General features: G+C 46.0%; 1 protein-coding gene across 2 annotated transcripts in view; it reads right to left on the bottom strand.

The window, feature by feature from the left end:
• LOC144172565 (putative phospholipase B-like 2) overlaps window positions 1-17161 on the bottom strand; it is a 113232-nt gene that overhangs the window by 34736 nt on the left and 61335 nt on the right. The window contains exons 8-10 of one of the 2 annotated variants that reach the window (XM_077701234.1): window positions 16751-16846; window positions 9243-9314; window positions 7967-8119 (exon numbers count right to left, since the gene is read on the bottom strand). In XM_077701234.1, the coding sequence (XP_077557360.1) occupies window positions 7967-8119; window positions 9243-9314; window positions 16751-16846 (321 nt within the window). The remainder of the gene's footprint in view (window positions 1-7966; window positions 8120-9242; window positions 9315-16750; window positions 16847-17161) is intronic. The other variant, XM_077701235.1, reaches the window with a different exon arrangement.

Below are 17161 nucleotides of genomic sequence, written 5' to 3' on the forward strand. Positions count from 1 at the left end.
CTGAACCGTTCATGCACAGTAACCTGTAGTAGAGGCCCTTGTGGTGCGGAGGGACTATTTTGAAAAGCCTGGTTAGCCGTTCTTGAAGCTTGGACTGTAACCTGCTAGTTGGGTCACGGGCTAGAGGAGCGTATGTCTGCTGGTCTTCGAGAAGGGCCAACATCTTCGTGTGGTAGTCACTGCTATCTAGCAAGACCGTGGCATTGCCTTTGTCAGCAGGAAGGATTGCGATGCTGCTGTTATTCCGCAGGCTCCTGATGGCTTGCCTCTCCGCTACCGATAAATGCAGTCTTGCACAATGTCTTCGCAAACCAGAGAGCACACCAATAGCACGGGTGCGCGCTTCTTGCCGTACTTCAGAGGGAAGCTGGCCGACCGCGCGTTCGACTGCACAAATCACCTTTCCTGGCTCTGGGGGTGCTTCCGTGTTAAAATTCACACCACGGGACAAAACCTTAGCCTCCTCTTCGTCCGGTGTGTACGGAGATAGGTTGATGACCTCTTGGGTGCATTGTGGCACGTCCGGCCGGAGTGCTTGCAGTTTCCTCTCTTGCGACGTTCTATGACGGCCTTCTCCCATGCTAGCGGTGAAGTTTGCGTGCAGCTGCACATCTGGGAAGTCCTCAGGAATAAGATACCCAAGTTGCCGGCGTGCAAAGAAGGTTTGCTTCTCCAAAGCTCGTAGCTTCTGGCGGCACTCAAGGATACGTGCTTGTAGTAGCTTCCGCTCGGCTTGTCGAACAATCTGGTGAGAAATAACTGTGAGAAACGGGTGGGCTTGATCACAGGGGCATGTATGTTACAGCATTTGACAGCAAATGGACATAATCTGTGGAACGAGAACGGTGCTTTTGAGCATTTTTGGCAGAAGGAAATTCAAAAGAGAGAAGTCCCGCAGAACAGTCAATGAGAGCGGTTCGAGAAAAAATCGACGCCGAGGATAATGTCATGGGGGCATTTTTCAAGGATGGCGAAGAGAGCAACACTATCGTGGTCGGCAATCCATATTCAGGCGGTACGCATTCCGGCAATTGAAGGTGTGCTCTCATTGGCAACTCGAACAAATGTTTGCATGGGTGGCGTCAGAACTTTGCGGAGATGCCAGCGGAGGGTTAAGCTGATTACAGAGATGTGAGCATGTGTGTCAGTGAGAGCCTGGGCTGCAACACCATCAACAGTAACGTCTAGTAAATTGGGCTTAGACTCCTTGGTTAATAGAAGATCTGTCGTCCAGGTCACAGGTGCAGTATTACCTCCTTGAGCTGCATTGATTAGTCTTGTGGTGAGGTGAAGGCTTAGCGTGGCAATGTCTAAAGCTGTAGCGGGCCACATGCCCACCATTACAGCAGTGGAAGCATATTGGCTTGTTTTCAGGAGTACTACACTCTTCGGAATTTTGTGCCTGAAAATGGCGTGGGGCATATTGGTGGGGACCAGTTAAGACACGAGGAACAGTGAAAGCGTTTTTCGGGTGAGCTACAGAGCAAATGCGTGGAATGGTGTGGCTTGCGAGCTCTTGCTGTATATCGCATGGATTAGGGAGATGGAAGGTGACGTTCATTCACGGGTCGGGGCTAGTAGGGCAGCCGTAGCCGTAGCCTGCAGCTCACAGCGTACTATTTTCATTACGTCGTCGAACAAAGAAGGGCACATTCCAGTAAAGTGGTATACTCGTAATAGGATGTGGGAGCCGTGTTAGGCAGTCGAGTGAACTGTGGGGCAATACAGTGAGCTTTCGCTTGTTTCTGTCTTGCTTTATTTGGTACCCACAGCGCCTTGTGGCATTACAGTGGGGGGGAATGACAAAAGGAAATGCATCAACTAGTTACGTTGATAACCAAAGAAACATTTTCCAGAGGCTGCAGGGCCCTTTTCAAGATGTTGAAACGGTCTGCACTCTGTAATGATGCCGTCTGTGCTGGTGCAGTCCTTATAAACAAGCAGGTTGAAAGCGCCATCAGCAATTCCTTTCTGCACTTGCCTACTTTGCCAGTTTCTGACGTGTCGGCATCTATCTTGTGACACAGAGCAACACCATCCTGAATATAGGCGACGGATGACTCCATCGAGTTTTTGGCATGGGAAGAAAGTTCCTTCGCGGCTAGTTGGTGGCCAACAAGCTTTCCGAACTGCTCACGTAATGTCAATTTGCAGGTTTCCCAGCTTGTCAGGTCTGCTTCGTGTGTCTCAAACCAACAATAGTCTGGCTGGGCCCTTGAGGTAAAATATTACGTTGGCCAGCACCAAGCTTGCGTCCCATCTGTTATGAGCGCTCGCACTCTCGTAGATGCTTATCCAGTCATCAATGTCAGTGCCGCAGAAGGTGCTGCGGTCGCAGGGATGGGAGACGACCATAAGTGGCATGGTCGGCCAGAGGGCTCCATCGAGTGCCAAAATTTTGTGCCGACCTGGCGTCCACTGCGCAGCTCCGTGTTTGAGGTAGCAGATGTTGCAGTGCAAAAGGACCAGGATAGGGCATGCTGCGCAAGCCTCTTCATCTTCACAGCGCGCAAATGAGGTTACTGTGCGCGCAGTAATCCAGGCTGGTGCTCTGCTTTTAGCATTGACGCTGAAAACCTTTTCTACTCCCTTCCGCATGAACAAGTTTTGGTCTCTGTGAAAGAATGTATCACCGTCTACAACGGCGAGGTTATGTTTATGCAAAGTTGCGGGATTTCCGTGGAATCCTTTTTGGAGCTTCTGCGTTTCTACTTAGCATCAACTATTGTAGGATGGTGTGACAGTGTCTATGTGCAGAGATCTGGAATCTGTAGACGTTCTAAAGTTCCTCACCTTGTTAGTGACATTTCTTGGCTCATGTTGACCGTGTATTGGAACGTGACTTGGAGGGTTTGGCAATTAAAACTTTCGGGTATGTTGACGATTACCTAGTACTTTGTGGAAACTATGACCCTACAAGAAAAATGGTGGACATTTTAAAAGCATTCAAACGTCACGCATTTAGGCTGACCTTTATGACCAAGGCGCTAAACCAAAGAACAATCCAGTTTTTGGACCTGTTGTTAAAATTCGAGCAGAATCATGTATGTTCGCTCTATAGGCCACGATCGAAGAAGCCTTTACTGAACTCTTCATCAGCACGTTCTAGGATTGTATAATAATGGGATTGTTGTGAACTGCCTCAGGTCAGCCATCTTGTTTTGTTTTCAGTCTTGTTTTCACCTAATTGAGTCTAGCTTTGGTGAACAGTTAGTTGGACCCAAAAATGCTGGCTACGGTGACGAAGTCATTGGGTCGGCCCATCTTCAGTTGTTGGATTTGGTGAAGAAAACTTGTCTCCTGCTTGTGATGTTGTCAAGGAAAAGATAGTTGTAATCTCGTACCTGCACGAGGTATCTCACCGCTTGAAAGAAGTGGGGAGCAGATATAACATCAATGTGGTGTTTTCAGCCAAAATTATCTCACCGCTTGAAAGAAGTGGGGAGCAGATATAACATCAATGTGGTGTTTTCAGCCAAAATTAAGTTAAAGTGCATCTGTCCCGCCATTGAAAAGAATATTAGTAATAAGGGCCGAGCAAACAGCTGTGGTGTGAAACATGAGAAACAGTTTGTTCCTTGTAGATTAAATGTGGTTTATTGCATTCCTTTCAATTATGGTCGCTTTGATGTTGGCCAGTTCACTGAGTGCCTTCTGGCCCTCTTCCCACCCATTGCAAAGATTGTGGTTGTACGCTTTTCCTTCATGATACAACGGTACTGTTCTCGCACGATGAACAAAAGGTGAGGGAAGTATAGTGGAAGCACATAAAATTCGAAAAATGTCTGACTCGTGTGTTAGCGCTCGTCTTTAGCACTTTTAGATGCAGAATTGGCGTATCTTGAAGAGAGCAGTACTTGAGAGCTGTACAGTTGCTTATAGTGGGTTCATGTGTCATGTTTTTATCTTTTTTTTATACCTTCGATGGCTTTATATTTGTCTCTTCAATAAAAATTCAGTTTTGGTTCAGTGGTTGTCCAGTGTTATCCTCCTTTTTGTCCCGTTATTTGTGCGCTGCGAAGATGAATCTGCACCAACTAGCCCGGTTTTCTACGCTACTTCAGTCGGCAACCACTATCAATGATGTTACGTGGCGCGGAGAAATTACAGGTTGTTTACAAACAAGTCCACAGCATTGGCTCAATGGTAAAGCGGTGCCAGAGTAGCGAACTGATCAACTTTGGTAACGTCATTTTTCGCTCGTGAGTCATTTAATTTGCACTCGTTCTCGTCGTCCAATGAGGATTACTGCACGGCAACACCTACATGGCACGTTCAAAGCATCAAACAGATGGGTATTTCAGATACATGGCTCCTAACTTATGGTAATATTAAGTCGAAGCAGCAAGTACAAGGTGTGCAAGGCAGCAGCCTGACTTCCTCTGGCCATCGTTGTTGGTCTAAAGGAGCAACTAAGTATACTTGTGCATGAAGGATATGCTATCCAGGCATTGACGATTTACAAAGTGACACTGTTTATTCAAAGAGGTCGTTCTTTAGCGAGTGTTGTTATAAGGTCTTTCCCACTTCTCTTGTTTTTAATATTTAATAAAGTGCTGTTTTGCCGCTTTGCGCTGAAATCAGTTTTCAACTCTTGAGGATTTGTGCCTAGTCAAGTAATGGCTCCAACTTGTGCCTGAGCAGCAGCCGCAGTTCCTAAAGCATTGTGCAGCTGAGCCCAAGGACTTTTTTCTTTTTTTTTTTAGTGAAGGCAAAAAGAAAAAAATCGAAAACGCCCGTGCGTGGAGATTTCAGTGCGAGGTAAGATACCCAAATGTCAGGATTAACATGTATCGAACCTAGCACTGTGTCACGCTGCATAGCCCAAGAGTGGCCTCGGCAACTACAACCCCCGAAATAGAATCTTTTTCAACTCTGTTTTTGCAGCAGTGGTGCGATGAGCGGGGCTCAGCCTAGTGCCCCCTCATATAATTCCTGACTGATAAACCGACCCAGTTGTCCTGTATGGCCATTGCGTGACAGCTGTTCTGTCAGATACACTGTAAGCACCTGCTTAGCTATTGGGAAAGGTTGTTAACGAGATCAGAGATCAAAGCAGTCTAGCTCAGAACTTTAATCCTACTAGTGTAAGCCATTATTTGGCCTTGTACAAATTCTCAAAAAAGTCAAAAATACCGTTTGGTGTGAAGGGACTAAAGCAGGTTTTAGACACAAGACTGCATCAGCAAAGGATCTCTGGTGTCACGTACAAAAAAAATTCAGAATAAGCAGTTAGAATAGTTCAAAAGCAGGCTAAACTAACTTTTGTGTACATATTAATGTAGCCATATATGGGACAAAATACACCATCAATTGTGAATTTAGATTCACTTGACGTTTGCGGTGTGGTTGTAAAAGGAAGCGTTTATTTGTTTCTTTTGGTGTTGCAGGTGCTGACTGAGAAATTGTAGAAAGTATTGAGCCAAGATGTTCCTGGCCTAAACCGTGATGGGCACGTAAAATGTTGTATGTATATTTGAGGTTATAAAGCATTTAATAAAGAATTTTCGAGCTTTGGGACTTGGTTTCTGCTGTTTCATATGCCCATACATTGCAACATGTAATCTATATTCAAATCTGTAGTTTTATTAAAAAATTGTTTTCAGCAGACAGATTTACTATTCACTACGTCACTTTTTCATGATCAGTTCATTAGCATGTGTTGTGGGTTTTTTTTTTTTTTTAGCAATTGATGCAGAACTAGCACACGTACTAGGTAAATATTAATGTTATGTTTCAGTTTTTCAGTCAATTTGAGAACCTGTATTTGCTGTGAACTTAAGTGCTTTTGTGATCACATGCCTTGAAGCATGCTCCAGCGTAAGAATACTAAAGCCCCTTGTAGCTTGTTTTGGTCAGTGTGTGTGGACAAACGTAAGTCATCAGTGGAGGCTTCATAGTCCAACTCGCAAATAAATGTGGGTGCTAGCACCATTGGGGCTTGCAAGCAAAAAAGAAAAAGACCCGTGAACACACGATCGCGAAGAGGAGCCGGTGCAAAGGTAGTCCTGCGTGTCAGAGGCGAAGATCAGAGCAGGAGTTTTTGACAGTTCTAATTCTGCCTGGGCAAAACTTTAGTGCCAACTGCCGTTTCGTCTGGGTGGAGCGCTAGATACGATAAAGAAAAAAAACAAAACAAGCAACCCGGTTGTTTGTGCGATCGCATAAGAAGCAGCAGGGCACAAAGTGCAACCATCGTGACAACGTTGAAAGCAATTGTCAGAAAATCTGAGTACCAACATGTTCAAGGTGGGCTACAAGGGATTATACTTATCGCGTATTCCCAGCGTGACTTAGGCCCAACTTTATGGGGCATTAGGCTAAATTTCTATTTGTCACACTCCAGGAATTCATTCATAATAAAGGTTGACTTTCACAGCGGCGGCCGATCACAGGGTGAACCGTGGATGCACGCTTGCCTAGCAACTGTTCACGCTACAATTTTCGAACGCTACACTGCGATTGCAAAACAGCACGGATGACAAAGTATTTAGGTAATATTACCAAGAACACTGTTGCAGCGTAAAACTTAATCAAACGACCCGGTTGAAGCACTTCGAAATGCACAGCGGTGGGTATCACAAGCGGACGCGAAATCCAACACAGACACAGTTGAAGCACTTTTAACTTCGTTAAAATATACAGATCTAGGAGTGTGGTTGAATAACAGCGCAGCCGTTCCAGAAGGCGAAATCCAACGCGCGAATGAAACACTTGCCGCTTCACATGGAGGAAAGAAATGGGTATTCACTGCCCATTCACTGCCGGCCGGCCGCCGGGCCAAGAGCGGGGAGTGTGTGCGCCGGCAGAACAGCCCCGAGACCCTTCGCCTTTCCCTCTCGCACTCCTCCTTTTCTCCCTTTCGTGGGTGATGCATCGCCGAAACCGGAATACGCGACGACGTTGCCTTGCTGAGTAGCTCGGGGGACGAATTGCAAAGCATGCTTATATCACTGGACGAGAACAGTGGAACCATGGGCATGAAAATTAAGAAGAAAACTAAATTATGATCAATAACCCGTGGACAGCACAGAGGTTTCAGACAGGTGGCGAGGGTATGGGACTGGTAAGCGAATATATCTACTTAGGGGAAGTTGCGACCCCGTATCCCAACATGAGGCAGAGATAGTTTGAAGGATAAGAATGGGCGGTGTGCATTCGGCAGGCATTCTCGGATAATAAATGGCAGCCTACCGTTGTCCCTGAAAAAGAAAGTGTATGACAGCTGCGTCTTACAGGTAATCATCTACAGGGCAGAAACTTGGAGTATCACTAAAAGGTTCATCTTAAATTGGGAAGGACTCAGCCAGCCAGCAATGAAACGAAAGATGATGGGTGTAACGTTAACAGACAAGCAGGGAGCGGAGTAAGCCAGGGAACAAACGCATGTTAAGGACATATTAGTAGAAATTAGGAAGAAGAAATGGGCGCGGGTAGGGGATGTAATGCGGAGGCACGATAGCCGTTGGTCATTAAGGGGAACAGAGGGAATCCCTAGAGAAGGCAAACGTGGCAGGGGGCGGTAGGGGGCGGCAAAAAGTTAGATGGGAAGATGAGATCAAAAAGTTTGCGGTGAAAAATTGGTCGCGTTACCACACGATCGGGATAATTGGAGGTTGCCCTGCAGTGGGCGTAAAAAGACTGCTGCTGCTGCTGCTGATAATGATGATTATATATGTACGAAACTCTATGGTCCCACTCAACGACTGCGCCGTCATGTTTCCTGAGGGTGACGTATGTGACCGACTATCAACGGCAAAAGCCAGAATTTTGTGACGTCATTAAGACACGCCTGGAAAGCGGCTGGGGATTCGGCACTACTTCCCCTGTTGTCCTCAACAACTGCAGTATTTCTTACCCTTGTAAGAATGTTGGCACAGTCGTTATCTCGGTGACTCTTTTAGACTCTCTTCGAACTACGTAGAATCTTTTCGAACAAAACTTTTAGCTTGTCTTAATGGCCCACCTGATCAGGGCGAGGACTTGCTGCATGTCGTTGGGTTCCTTGTAGCCCCTTTTGAACATAAGGGCTCGGGGGCATTTTTCGTAGCTGAACCAGGCGCCGTACCTGGTCACCAACTTGTCCATTCCACTGGCGTTGAAGATTGCCGGGAAGAACCTGCGTGTGCCGTACTTTTTTAGAAGCCTTGTTGTCCCTCCAAAAGTAGCGTGGTCGATTCCCTACCGAGTCATTTTTTTTTCTCAGGGAGTATGGCACTTTCAAATCGCAGTGCTCATCACCCGGAGATTATTGGTGAAATAAAATTTTTCGTAGATACGAATGAAAATAGCCGATGTTTTCTAAATACCATCCCGCAAGAATGCGTGTCAACTTAACAGAAACGGGAATTTAGAGGACGAAAATCATGCTTCGTTCTTTGGCTCTTTGGCTGACGTAAGAGTTTCTTCGGTGGTGTAAATAAAGCATCAAGTTTCTGGCCTTAAGTCATCACTTGTTGTACGCATCGATTAAATTCTATTGATGTAGGTAGCTTTCCGTTTCTTTTTTTCGGAGTTCTTGCCGGAAAGCACCCCGCCTCCTATCAACTCTGCGTTGGCTTTTTCGTCATGGACGGGATCAGGCCTGAAGTGATCAAGGCAAAGCAATAACTCTGTCGGTCGGCATGTTTAATAGCTTTCCCAGCAAATGGAATTAGTTGCCAATGTTATTACTTTGGTTTTACACGTGAATTCTGAATGACAGTCGACGCGAACGACGTTTGGCGAGCGAATGAGTTCAGGGAACACATTCGTACTGGCTTCATAAGCGAACGAATAGCATCAACACCTGTAGCAGGTCATTAAACAAGAACGTTTATTAATCAACCTAAGAGCACTGCGTCAGTAGAAATTACCATTAACCTTTCACCCTGTGTTTTAAAATCAAAAGGAGGGAACCAACAACTTCGCAAAGCTACGCCATGTTGCTGTTACCCAAATACAATTTTTTCTTGCTTGTCTCTGCATTTCGTGTCAATTAAAGACACTAAGAATATTGGTAATATTTGTATTTTTAAAAGAGTTTGATTTGTTTGGTCTTCGAAATATTAAAGGGCAGCTGCGCAAGTAGGAAAGCCATGATAATCGTCAGTGCTATCCTTACTAAACGACATTTTCTTCGCAATGTCGACCAGGATGACCAATCCGAACGCCATATACAGATAATGTCTTTCGTTTTGAATGACATTAGGTTTAGCATGTGACAGGGGTATCACACGACGGTTGAGCGGGAGCCGACTTACGGAATGTTGTAGGTTGCCCAGTAGCCCTGCTTCTCGACGACTGTCGTGATGTCAGCAGACACAGAGTAGCCTCTGAAACGAGAATAAAGCATTGAAACAGTTACGAGGCCAGAAAATTACCATCGCTTCCTAAAGAAAATTGAGAGAAGCGCGAATGCTTTCTAACATGTACACTGCGTCAAAACCTTCGATAAAAGCTCATCCAACGTTCGCTTAAAAAGTGCGTCAGGCCGATCTTCCAACCAGTGCGGCAAACTGGGCAAATTGGTAAATGTTGATGGTGAAAAACAGCGCATCCCAGACGGAGACAGGGAAGGCAAAACACAAACACGTCGCTGACTGGCAACTGACGACGTTATTGAAGAAACACCAATATTTACATTGTACATCACCGAAAACACAAACAAGAAAGAAAGAGGTAAAACCAGTAAGAACTGACTATTACGTCAAGCGATAGACGCAGCAGTCATGCACGATCGAGATGTTGAAGTTCTCTTTTAGAAAGGGCGACAGATGGACAACTGATACACTTTTCTGTTATGTACAGTATAAATATGGGTGTTTCTTCATTAAAGTCTTCAGTTGCGAGTCAGCGCCGTGTTTGTGTTTTCCCTTCTCTGTCTTCGTCTTGGATGCGCTGTTTTTCACCATGAACTCGATATCCGAACCTTGAAAGGCCCAAATAGCGAACTTAGAACGAACCCTAGCGACGATTTTTCCCGCACTAAGTAAACGCATCTGCAAACGATCTAAAGACATCCATGATCCACGCGCTTGAGCCATGCGCGCGTTGTCTTATCTGGAATCGCTCGTTTTTCGCGGTTTTCAAGTAACCGTTTTGACGCAATGGGAGCCCGGTATCATGCATACGCCGAGTGTCCAGAGATCTTATCAGAGCTTATCGGTCGACCATCTGGTCTCTCGAGAGGGGGATTTGTTTTTTTGGAAGGACACCATTGGTGCCACCACGATAGCTTTCGCTTTAAAAATGAGGTTAATCTGTCAGTTTTGTACATCATGCGGTCTTAGAAAACACCCACAGCGCTCATCTGTGTTTTTTCTGGACTGCTAGTTGTCATTTTCGCGCTGGTTTTTTTCGTTCTGTCGGGAAACAATCGTTTTTCATGTCGGCCAGTAAAGAACTCCGAAGGTAGTAACTTTGCGCGGGACACTTTTCACCCTATAATCGTTCATATTGGCCGCGCGTAACCTACGCGCAACATTCACCCAGTAATCGACGGCTGTCGTGGAAGAAGTGTTCTATGTACAGGCAGACGCGCAGTTAATCCAACCAAATTAGGGCGTTTTATTTGTTCGCCAAACCCACTCCGCATACTGTGCTTACAGCGAAGGGTATGATGCTGGTCGCTGTTCGTGTAAACAAGGTTAGAGTTGGGTAAGCCACAATGATCTTCACCCTTGATTTTTTTAATCTCGAACCAAGAATAAGAGGTGCCCGATTGCACCGCCGACATGAAACTCCAGCGTGTAGAGGAAGAAGCCAATGCATGTTGCAGCCATATTCGGCCTGGTGCTGAGATCACCCATTTAGCGTCGACGTGTGCTTTCGAAGTAGCGTTAAAGTGATTAGCCCAGCTTCACTGGCTTAACGTCGCTAACGCTAATGCTGACAGCGAAGCTGCCTGGCGTTCCCTGCTCGCACAGCTAACCTTCATAGAACCTCTCAGAGCCACAAGATCGATTCCCGTTCGCTCCAATTCATTTTGGCCGTGTTCCACTGCTCGCACCATCTCCAGGAACGTTTTGTTACTTTTAAACTTGCATCACGGCCGGACTCGATGCTTGCGTCACCAGCACAAGGGGGAACCGCGAGCGCTTTTTTAACTGTGCATTTTCGGGGTTTTAACTGCGCATAGAGGGGCTATCCTTCTATAGCCTTGTCCACTAAGGAACTTGAATTTCTGCACGTGCGAAAAGGAGCAACCTAACTTGCCGTATCAATGTACACACACGTGCTGAGTGCGTGTGGGCTGTTAATCATATATGCATCTGTTTTGAATGTAATGTTTCCGGCACATTTGATATAGATTACCTATCGTGTCGAATTGCTTCATCGTAGGTGTGTGCATGCATTTTGTATTAATATGGCTTGTTTCTGCAATAAAAATTCAGTTGGAAGTCAGCGCTCGTCCTGTGTGCCTCGTTTAAGTCTTTGTTTCTGTTGCGCTATATTGTTAAGATGAATCACCAACTAGCCCAATACCACATTTTGCTTAACGAGTCATCAAGGTTGGTGATTACACGATTGGTAATACCGTAAGGGCCAGATTCAGATCAAGTGTTGAGGTGAGAGATGGCTTCATACACTTCTGCTTTTGTGATGGGTCTGTCCAGCTCAAGTTTGAGTTTACTGGCATATAGCCTAGCTGGTTCTGAGGGGGCAGTATGAATGTAGAGATCCCGCAGCTTTTGCAGTAATGCGGTTTCATCTCCTTGATGCTCGTGTATAATACTCAGTAGGTTGTTACGCTGAGTAACGCGTCTTCCGTCTGGGTTGAATAGGCAGCGGATGGTGTGCCATGCTTTGGATGTATTCATCTGCACCTCCGTCCGATCACATAGAGTGTTCCATTGCTGGCTGATGAGGTATACGGTGTGCTTTTCGATTTCCTTGGTGGGTCCAGCGAGTCTTCTGCTCAAGGAGCGGTTATGCCCCTGTGTGCGGAGCCGCTTCTTCATACTGTGTTTGGCCTCCCACATGTGCAGAAGTAGTGAGTCGATATTTTCAAGACTAGCGTCTTCAGGTACTACGCGTGTGAGCAGGTCGGCGTCATTTTGTAAACTTAGATTGTGTTGCTTATAAAGGCTTTGTTTCTATACTCGTGTCGTTCAAGTAAAATTTTAACTTGCTGCATGTGTTCTTTGGCGCTTGCTGTTTTCCTCACTAGGCTATGCTAGGCCACATCGCTGCGACCGCGTTACCACATTTCGTTGTATGAAAGCTTCTACCAAGAATAGCTCCGATGTTGAAATAGTGAACTACATTGAGATTGTTGACTTCGAGCCTTACAGTCAAGTCTTCGACCCGCCCATACTGCCCTGCCCTGTTTCAGAGGTGACATCAGATTACTTGCTAGAGACGTCTCAGGGCTCCAACCAGCCCTAGCTGGACACATGGGGGCCACAGGACATCGCTTAAGCCACCCTCCTGATATTCATCGGTGGAAGTCCAGACCCATTTATAAGAAACTGTTGTACTTCATTTGCGAAAGTGGACTTTATAGCTTCCTGTTGTACCCGCTGCGGTGGCTTAAAGGCTAAGGCGTCGTGCTGCTGAGAACAAGGACGCGGATTTGTTTTTCGGCCGCAGCGGCCGCTTTTGTAATGGAGGCGAAAAGTAAAAACGCCCGTGTGTTCGAGATTTAGGAGCACGTTAAAGATTCCCAGGTTAACGATCTCCTGCACGTTAAAGATCCCCAGCACGTTAAAGATCGGAGCCCTCTACTACAGCCGGCCTGATCGCCTCTGTAGCGTCTGTGCGTTAAAACGCATATTCAACTTATCATAAATCAATCTTCCTGTCAAAAGTCAACCGAGAGATGTCATTTTAAAGCGAATATTTTTGCCTCTTCCTCCAACGGTTCTGCCGCGACCGTTGGTGTCAACAGCAAACTCCCGCAAACCAATAAAAGAAGTTACTGACACTGCCAGGAATCGAACCTGGAATGAATGTAGAAAGGGAGCAAAAGCCCGTTGTCTTACTGATTCAGCTACGAGCCCACGCGGAAACACGGGCGACAGATTGTGCACTCACGGAGAACATCTGTGTATTTACCTCCTGCGTCCTCGCTGAATGCCACGTGATAGCATCACGTGACCTCTCGCGCCACTGTGCGCTCCACCCGCGGCACGCGTAACGGCCGTGTGTGCGCCTTGCGCGTGCTCTAGGGAGTTAATAAAATTAAAGGAAGCTCAAACCAACGCATTGCAGCTCACTTCTCTCCCGCCTCTGCCGCCGATCTCGTTGTCTCTGTCGGTGGCGGCAGAGGCAGAGGAGAAGTGAGATCGTCTAATACCTGGTTTGAGATTCCTTTATTTTATGAAAAAAAGCGCTTACATCATGTGCTTCACCAATACAACTCAATCAACCAGCGTTCATGAATCAAGCATTGATTTAACCTTAGCAAAGAATATCTCATGGAAATAATAAAGGCTATGGTTCAGCGCTTTAATTGTCTCTGGTCTCACTCTTTGTAGGGCCACTTCAGTAAATTTAAGTGATGTGGCATGGGTAATAGTTGTGGATGCCGTTTACAGCTGTGCTTTTCAACCGCCTTCAAAGGGTCGAGGGGCACGCATTTTTTTCACTCTCTTCCCATGTCGTACCTAAATCTTGAGCTTACTATCTTCGTGTTTCTTATCCCCTGTGGCAAAACGGTCCAATAGTAATAATAAAAGAAACGCACGTGACCACGCTCGGACTCTGACCTGATTTGGCGCGCTGCTCCAAGGTTGAAGAAAGCCAGCGAACAAGCTAGTCCCAACGCACAGTAGGTGCCTGCAGGAACATGACGCATGCTCCGTGGCTATTGCAATTCGAAAACGATCATAGCATAGCGATAATAGCCCTTGGTACGACTGAATTAAGTGGATTTCACCAGTTTTGCAGGAGCGTGATTGCGCTCCCACCATCGGCGTTTCGCCCACCAGGAAAAATCTGCGATTTTTGACCGTAGGAGTTGTGTACCCCCGAACCCCCGCCAGTATATTTCCTCATTTGAGTGCTTGAAACCGCTACGTCCGCATTGCCCCGATCAAATACACCAGTGGCGTAGCAAGAAATATATTTTGCGGGGGGGAAATACGCAACTGGTAAAATAATAAAAATACTGTAGTTGATTCCTCTGTCCCAGGAATTGGTAAAACGCGATAGTGAAATGTGCAGCGAAATCTGCAACTGAGCATGATTAGCGGGTCGGTGGATGTCTTGTGGGTGTTTTTTGCGACTGACGTCCTGCTGGAGGGTCGCTTCGGCAAAGGTGCACTGGCGTCATTTCTGTGACGGATATGACGTCAGCGAGATCTTGGTTTATACCGGGACAAAACAGTTTTGTGTTAAAACATAAAACCTAAAAGCGAACAACCCTAAGTATAGGTACTCATGATGATGATGATAGCTATTGGTTTCCCCTTTGTAGCGGGGTGGTGACATGTCATCTTACCAAAGAGGACTAGTATACTCTTGTTTTACACTCTTGGTTTAATACTAGCGCTGCTTAGGGCAGGCCCAGAAAGCTTATTAGGCAGAAAATACTTTTTATTCTTGTTACAGGTGGTAACTGTCCTAGGCAATATTCCACTCCCTGCTTTTCGTCCACCAGTATTCTAATCTTCTTTTCGTCCCCTCGAAAGCCTTGAAGTTAACTTCCTTTGTGATCCCCTAAATCCTAGAGCTTCTGGAAGCCCAATATTCTCTTCATGTAGATTTGGATGAATACCCTCACTTTTTCACACTATGTGCCGCATAGTTTCTGTTTCTTATCCGCAGACCACACATACCCCATCATTTTGTGAATACTTCCCTACAAAATCCTTAGATCGCAGGCAACCTGCTTTAGCCTCAAAAAGCAAGGCAGTGCCCTGGGAATTGTCGTAGAAATTTTCCTTTCTTATGTTCGATTACTCAGCCCTGCACATCTCTAACGACGTTTTAGCTTCCATTTTTTCCCCTCCATTTATTCGTTTCAATCTGCCTTGCCTCTTTTTTGGTTATTTTGGCTGTTTTGGATTCTACACTGTTCTTTCCGTATTTCAACGTTAGCCTTCTAGTCTTTCTTAGCCACTGCGTGTCCACGCTTTTCAAGTATAGGTACCTAAAAACCTTACCTGCCCACCTTCGTTGATCCATCGCCCTCAACCTCATCTCAAAGCATTCAAAGCATATTTTACTCTGTGCTTCTCTAACTTCAAACGACGCCCAGCCCATATCTCCCTGAACTGTTTCGTTAGTCGTTTTTTCATGCGCGCCTAAGGCCAAACGTCCTACCATTCTCTAGTTTACTTCAAGGCCTGATAGAACCTCTGATTTTAAGCAGATTACAGCATTCGCGAACTTGAGACCCAGAACCACTACTTCTTTGCACATTCCTCTTACTACTTCATATATGTTATACCCCCACAGAGCCCTACGCTTCAACATAGCTGAGTTTCGCTTTCCCTTAACTTTAAGTTGCTCTTTGTGAGTTTTTAAACAGTTATCCCCTTCGTTTATCCACACGCCCAAGTATTTATATTCCTTCACTCTAGGTAATTCGCCTTGCTGGATAGACACTACGTCAGTGGTAGCGTCATTGAAAACCACTATTCCTGATTTTTCTGCACTGAAATTTAACCCGAGGTCAGTGGCTTCCTGCCAGCTAACATTTATTAGCCGCTGCATATCGGTTTGGTTATCAGCTAAAAGAACAATGTCGTCTGCGTATAACACTCCCGGAATATGCTGTTGTACCACTTCACCTTGCAGCATATGGGTTAGGCTAAACCCTACTTGACTGTTTAGTACTAAACAGACTGTTTAGTACTGTTTAATACTAAAGGTTACTTCCCTGCAAGAATACCCTTTGTGCAGGGGTGCATCCTTTACAGGCCGTTTACGATACGGAGACTGCGCTGGACGCCCGAACAATGTCATTTTTCGGCATGCACAGGTTCAGGGCGTGCTCGAACACCAATACCACCCTCCCACCCTCCACCACCCCTCGCAACACCCCTGAAGACACAGTAATTAAGACCGGCATCGCAGCTATGCCGAGCAAACCAACCTAGAGTTTTCGCCTATGATTGTCCCCAGCACGTATCGCCATTGACCGGTGGATTTTAACTGAGCTCAGGAAAAAAGAAAGGGTGAGGGTTTAACTAAGCTCTTGAAAAAAAGAACGGGTGAGGGTGGCCGACGTCGATTTATTTACACTATTTTAACCTAAAGTTACACTATTTTTACACTATTTGCACTATATGAACGATCTGTTTACGCCTTCTTCCTCGTCGTGTTCGACGCAGGGATATGGCGCCATGGGGCATTGCCTATTTGTCCCGTGGCAATATTAAGTCCACTGAAAGGACGTAGCACCGTGAAAGGAAACGCATGATGATATTTGTTCAAAACGGTAAGTGTATTCTGCTGAAACGCAATTTCCTGGAGCAGCAAAAACACTTGTAACCTCGCGAGCGAAAGATCTGTTTGATTGGTTTCGCAAAAACTGTGCACACAGTGTGTCACGAAATCTACATCACGCCTGTGACACTTCTGCTCTGGCGGCGGCTTACCAACCATGGTAAGCAGCCGTTAAACTCTCGCCTGGTAACGCGGTACCACACAGGCGGAGCCCGGAGCGAGTGCGGCGCGAAGCCTTTCCGCAGCGGATCTCGTGGCGGAAGTCACACCTGCCCCACTTGCGCACGCTCTGGTGGCTCAAGGTCATTGCGACGCGATGAATGATCTTGCGAGACGCGACGTAATATATACTTCGGTCTAAACATGTACTTACGGCAGCTCTTCGTGATACCACACGAAATTTGTAGGCAGTCTCTTCATTTGTGGCTTGAACAACTTGTAGTCAACCACGGTCCACTGGCTGTTGCCGCTGAAAACACACCGTGGCAGCAAGTTAGAATAACCGTGATTAAGGTCACTAAACTTACTTTTACGATAAAAAATAAATATCCCTGTTATATGACTGTCACCTGGCAGAGGTTTCGTGATACATCTAGTCCACGTACGATGCAGCTCACTAAAAGTAATCGCCGAACTTCTGGTGTGTTATACAGAGCAGTGGTTAGGAACAAGATAAATACGTTTTTATTTGCTGACAGGATTTTGTTGGTACTTCGGCCTTAAGGGAAAATGTAGGCTGCGTGACGTCTGGGCCGAGGGTGACTAAAAGGAGCAGATCTGATAG

The sequence above is a fragment of the Haemaphysalis longicornis genome, unplaced genomic scaffold (assembly GCF_048455015.1).
Source record: "Haemaphysalis longicornis isolate Haplotype H1 unplaced genomic scaffold, Haemaphysalis longicornis Haplotype H1 scaffold_234, whole genome shotgun sequence".
Lineage (NCBI taxonomy): Eukaryota > Metazoa > Arthropoda > Arachnida > Ixodida > Ixodidae > Haemaphysalis > Haemaphysalis longicornis.